General features: G+C 49.0%; 1 protein-coding gene across 10 annotated transcripts in view; it reads left to right on the forward strand.

Moving 5' to 3' along the window:
- The window catches only part of tbc1d7 (TBC1 domain family, member 7), a 69,754-nt gene extending 66,246 nt beyond the window's left edge, over window positions 1-3,508 (forward strand). For all 10 annotated transcript variants that reach the window (XM_038797141.1, XM_038797143.1, XM_038797147.1 and 7 more), the window contains one exon: window positions 3,348-3,508. In XM_038797141.1, the coding sequence (XP_038653069.1) occupies window positions 3,348-3,434 (87 nt within the window). In that variant the 3' untranslated portion in view covers window positions 3,435-3,508. The remainder of the gene's footprint in view (window positions 1-3,347) is intronic.
- The last annotated feature ends 2,492 nt before the right edge of the window (window positions 3,509-6,000 follow it).

Here is a 6,000-nt window from a genome sequence, read left to right on the forward strand (position 1 = left end):
TCCTTTCCTCGACATCTCTGGGACTATTCGGAGGTCTATAGACAACTCCCAACAGGGTGACCTCTCCTCTACTGTTCCTAACCTCGGCCCATACTGCCTCAGTAGACGAGTCCTCAAGCGTCCTTTCTACCGCCGTAATACTTTCCTTGATTAACAATGCCACACCCCCCCCCTCTTTTACCATCTTCTCTGTTCTTACAGAAACATCTAAATCCTGGAACCTGCAACAACCATTCCTGTCCCTGCTCTACCCATGTCTCCGAAATCGCCACAACATCGAGATCCCAGGTACCAACCCATGCTGCAAGCTCACCCACCTTATTCCGGATGCTCCTGGCGTTGAAGTAGACACACTTCAAACCAGCGTCCTGCTTGCCGGTGCCCTCTTTCGAACTTTTAACCCTATCCCTGACCTCACTACTCTCAACATCCTGTACACTGGGACTACAATTTAGGTTCCCATCCCCCTGCTGAATTAGTTTAAACCCCCCCGAAGAGCACTAGCAAATCTCCCCCCCAGGATATTGGTACCCCTCTGGTTCAGGTGAAGACCATCCTGTTTGTAGAGGTCCCACCTACCCCAGAATGAGCCCCAATTATCCAGGAAACCAAAACCCTCCCTCCTGCACCATCCCTGTAGCCACGTGTTCAACTCCTCTCTCTCCTTATTTCTCACTTCGCTAGCACGTGGCACGGGTAACAACCCAGAGATAACAACTCTGTTTGTTCTAGCTCTCAGCTTCCACCCTAGCTCCCTGAATTTCTGTCTCAAATCCCCATCTCTCTTTCTACCTATGTCGTTGGTACCTATGTGGACCACGACTTGGGGCTGCTCCCCCTCCCCCTTAAGGATCCCAAAAACACGATCAGAGACATCACGAACCCTGGCACCTGGGAGGCAACATACCAACCGTGAGTCTCTTTCGTTCCCACAGAACCTCCTGTCTGTTCCTCTAACTATGGAGTCCCCAATGACAAGTGCTCTGTTCCTCTTCCTTCCCGTCTGAGCAACAGGGACAGACTCTGTGCCAGAGACCTGCGCCCTATTGCTTACCCCTGGTAAGTCGTCCCCCGCAACAGTATCCAAAACGGTATACTTGTTATAGAGGGGAACGACCACAGGGGATCCCTGCACTGCCTGCCGGTTCCCTCTCCCTCCCCTGACGGTAACCCATCTACTTTCTTCTTTTACCTGAGGTGTGACTACCTCCCTATAACTCCTCTCAATAACCTCCTCCGCCTCCCGAATGATCCGAAGTTCATCCAGCTCCAGCTCCAGGTCCCTAATGCGGCTCTCGAGGAGCTGGAGTTGGGTGCACTTCCCGCAGATGTAGTCAGAAGGGACACTAGAGGTGACCCTTTCCTCCCACATTCTGCAGGAGGAACATTCAACTGCCCTAGCCTCCATTCCCACTGGACTAACTTCCCAACAACTGAAAAATAAAAAGCTTGTTAGTTTAGCAATCCAACGGACAGAGCTTTTTTTTTGGTTAGAGGAGGAGGATGGGTGGGAGACACTACGTAAGTAGTGTTTCGGGTAAAGCTGTCACTCGAGAACAGCCCCTTCACAAACCACCTTCAACTTACGCTGACCGCACTGCACGTATGCAAATCTCCCCGGAACAGCCAATCAGAAGCTCTGCTCTGCTGCCCTCTGCTGGATGCTCACCTTCCGTCGAACTCCTCGGGTCACTGATGCAGGTGCACCTTCAACTTACGCTGACCGCACTGCACGTATGCAAATCTCCCCGGAACAGCCAATCAGAAGCTCTGCTCTGCTGCCCTCTGCTGGATGCTCACCTTCCGTCGAACTCCTCGGGTCACTGATGCAGGTGCACCTTCAACTTACGCTGACCGCACTGCACGTATGCAAATCTCCCCGGAACAGCCAATCAGAAGCTCTGCTCTGCTGCCCTCTCCCTTAAGTGCCAAACGCTGACCATTGTCAAAAGGATGGTTGTCTTGACGTTCAAAGGCATTCCATCGCTAAAGTTTCTACTATCAACATCTTGGGCTTGCTCTTGACAGAACGTTAATCAGCCATATCGTACAGTGGGGAGGATTTTCCACTCCTGTTTTCACGGGGCGGGATCAGCGGTAGGAGCAGGAAATCTTATGGGAGTACCAAAGTGTGTTAAGCCAGTGGATTTCCTATTGCGATTGTCCCCATCCCCTGCCAATGATGTAACACGAATCCTGATATTCAACGCAGGATCCCTATTTCAATTCATTTAAATGTTATAGTCGGGCCTTTTTATCTGACAATTACCCCCCCACCCAGACCAATTATTGTCCGTCATAGGTCTCCCAGGGCGTACACCTGGTGAGCAGAACCTGCCAGAATAGTTTAGGCGAGTGCATCATTCACGGGAGAGGGCCATGCCCAGGCACTGCCCCCTGGCACCGCCAAGGGAGGACTATTCTTTGGATGGGGGGGCATTATATATTTAATTTCTTGTATTTTTAAAATTGATCTTTTAAGTCGCTTGCGTTCAGTCAGAGCCCGTCCTGCTGATGTGATGTGGGACCCGCCCCTTTATTTTTTCCAGCTCTGAGCCGAATGCTATGCCGGGCAAAGCCTCCTTTGCGGCAGATGGTTTCATCATTGTTTTTCTCACTGTGCCACTCTACCTATTTTGGGGAAATTTCTATCCAATAGCTACAAAGGTAAGTTGGAGCCTGGGAATTCTACGATGAGTAGCTCACCTCCTGACTCCCAGAAGTCCGACCACCATCTATCTACATGACACAAATGAGTGTGATGGAATACCTTCTACCCACTTGGGTGAGTGCAGCTGCAGAAACGCATCAAGTCGCTTGACACCATCCAGGACAAAGCAGCACACTTGATCGATATCCTCCACCACCTTAATCGTTCACTCCCTCCACTATTGATACACAGTGGCAGTAGTGTATATCATCTGTAAGGTACAGTGCTACCAAAGGCTCCTTCGATCTGGAAGGACAAGTGAAGCAGATGGATAGGAATACCACCACTGGCGAGTTCTCTTCCAAGGCATGCACTATTCTGAATTGGAAATACATTGCTATTCACTTACTGTCACTGGGTCAAAATCTTGGAACCCTCTTTGGGTGTACCTGTACCATATAGACTGCAGCGGTACAAAAAGGCAGTTCACCATTACCTTGAAGGCAATTAGAGATGGGCAATAAATGCTGGCCTAACTAGCAATCCCAATCATCCATGAATGAATTAGAAAAATGTGTGCTTTTTAAAAAAAAATCATTGAAGTTGTAATATCAAAGAAATAATTGCAAATTACTAAGCTAATTAATATTGTTTTGTTGCCTCATTGTGACATTACATTATTTGTCTGTTCCTTTAGATTCCACAGGAAAATACAGATGCCATAATCAGCAAAGCCATTGACTTATGGCACAAGCATGTTGGAACGCCTGTGCACTCTGTGTAATTAAATATTGAATGAAATTGATGTACTGATGAATGTCTTCTATTTAATAATTTATTAAATAATTTTGCACAAAATTTGCGTATTTTATTTTCAGTGAACTGGGCAATGCTTTGGCAAAAGCAAAATACTACAGATGTTGGACATCTGAAATAAAAGCACAAATTGCTTAAAATACCAAGCAGGTTTTACAGCATCTGTGGGGAGTGAAACATGGCAGCACGGTGACATTGCTGCTTCACAGCACCAAGGACCTGGGTTCAATTTCAGCCTTGGGTGACTGGCTGTGTGAGGTTTGCACATTCTCCCTGTGTCTGCGTAGGTTTCCTCCCACAGTCCAAAGATGTGCATGTTGGTAGATTGGCCATGCTAAATTGCCCCTTCGTCTCCAGGGGTGTGCAGGTTAGGTGGGTTACAGGGATGAGGGTAGGGTGCTCTTTCAGAGGGTCGATGCAGACTCGATGGGCCGAATGGCCTCCTGCACTGTGTGGATTCTATGGATTTTTAGCACCTCCAGCAAACCACCCTGTTCCGCACTGTAGGAATTCTGTTCTATCGAAACAGAGTTACAAGGCTGAATTTTTGTTCCATGGAAGTGACATTTGAGGTGGTGGACCACATAATGGTGGGGGAAAATAGGGGTGAGCTGCGTGAGGGAAGTTCTCCAATGCCTTTACACAGGCCGGCGCGGAGGGAAAGTGTGTCCCCCACGGTACAGGCCCCCCAGCAGATTGGTGGGTTCCGATCGCGGGCCAGCCCCCCCCCCCCCTCCCCCCGGGGCCGGATCCCCCCGCGCCCCCTCCTGAGGGCTCCGCAGGCCACCCTCAGAGCCAGGGCCGCCGGTAAGGACCTTGTGTAATTCACACCGGTGGGACAGGCCAAAAATGGGTGGCTCTTCGGCTCATCAGGGCTCGGAGAATCGCCGGGGGGGGCTCACTGACAACGGCCCCTGCCAAAAAACCGCCGTTGGAGAATTTGGTAGCCGGCATCGGAGCAACGGGGCGGGTTTCACACCACCCCTCCAGCGATTCTCTGACCCGGCAGGGGATCGGAGAATCTCTCCAGAATGGGCATTACCTGGTCAGCTGGCCACTTAGGGGCCAATTTACAGTGGCCTTGGTAGTTTACTGCTGGAGTGGTCCTTGTCAAATATTGAGCCTGGCATGCTATTGCAGGGTGCTATTGGAACCAGATACTCAATGACCAAAGATGAGGCCACATGGATGGAAAGTCTACAAATGTGCTCAAAATCAATCCTGCAGAAGGGTTTCCCCTTCACCCCTATGCAGATACATTATCAATGGTGGCTGAGACCAGATTAACCAGGTTCAACTCACAACCCTATTTTCAAAACCATGCATAATTCGCAAAGAGAATTGCACTTCGATGAAACATGCAGCAGAAACTGCAGCTGTTCAATTTGACCTGTCTGATTCTGCTAAGTATTTTTAGAGTACCCAATTATTTTTTCCAATTAAGGGGTAATTTAGTGTTGCCAATCCACCTACCCTGCACATCTTTGGGTTATGGGGGTGAAACCCACACAGACACGGGGAGAATGTGCAAACTCCACACGGACAGTTACCCAGGGCCGGGATTCGAACCCGGGTCCTCAGCGCCGTAGGCAGCAATGTTAACTACTGTGCCACTGTGCTGCCCTGTTTCTGCTAAGTATTTGTTGAATGGCATTTTTTTGCAGACTTCCAGAAGTTCAGAAATGGTGCCAGAGGCTGAAGGATTGCACCCCTGTTCAAACAAGAGTTTAAAGAAAAGCTCAAGACTGCAAGTTGATCTGTTTAAAGTTGGTGGTGGAGAAAAAAGTCCAGAAACAATAATTGAGGACAAAATTAATAGTCTGACTTAAATAATCAATAACAATAATGATTCATGCCTAATGACACCACCACTATCATCATCCCTTGGTACAGATGCAGCAGAGTTGGGGGCACAGTGGCATACAGTCAGGAGGGAGTTCCCCTGGAAGCCCTCAGGACCCTATGAAGTCTCTCAGTATCAGGTCAAACATTGGCATGGAAATCTGGTTACCACCTACCATCCTCTCAGCTAATGAATCAGTACTCCTCCAAGTTGAACACCACGTGCAGGAAGCACTTGCCGGTGACAAGGTCACAGAATGTCCTCTGGGTGGGGCACTTCAATGTACAGCACCAAGAATGGCTGGGTTACACCACAACTGCATGTACTGGCCTAGTCCTAAAGGATATAGCTGCTAGTTAGCTTCTGCGGCAGCAGGTGAGGGAACCAAGACGTAAAAAAACCTACTGATCTCATCCTCACCAATCTACCTATCACAGATGCATTTGTCCATGACAGTATTGGTTGGAATGATCACACGTGTCCTTTTGGGGACACATTTGAGGACATCCGCCTTTGTGTTGTGTGGCACGATTGCCGTGTTAAATGGGATTGATTTCAACCTATTCTACCAACTCAAAACTGGAACCCATAGAATGCTGTGGACCATCACAGTAAAACAGACAGGGAGGAGTTTGAAGCAGGTCAGGATCACTGAAGCTGGGCAGCACAGTGGTTAGCACTACTGCCTCAC

Source organism: Scyliorhinus canicula, chromosome 5, assembly GCF_902713615.1.
Source record: "Scyliorhinus canicula chromosome 5, sScyCan1.1, whole genome shotgun sequence".
NCBI classification, from domain to species: domain Eukaryota; kingdom Metazoa; phylum Chordata; class Chondrichthyes; order Carcharhiniformes; family Scyliorhinidae; genus Scyliorhinus; species Scyliorhinus canicula.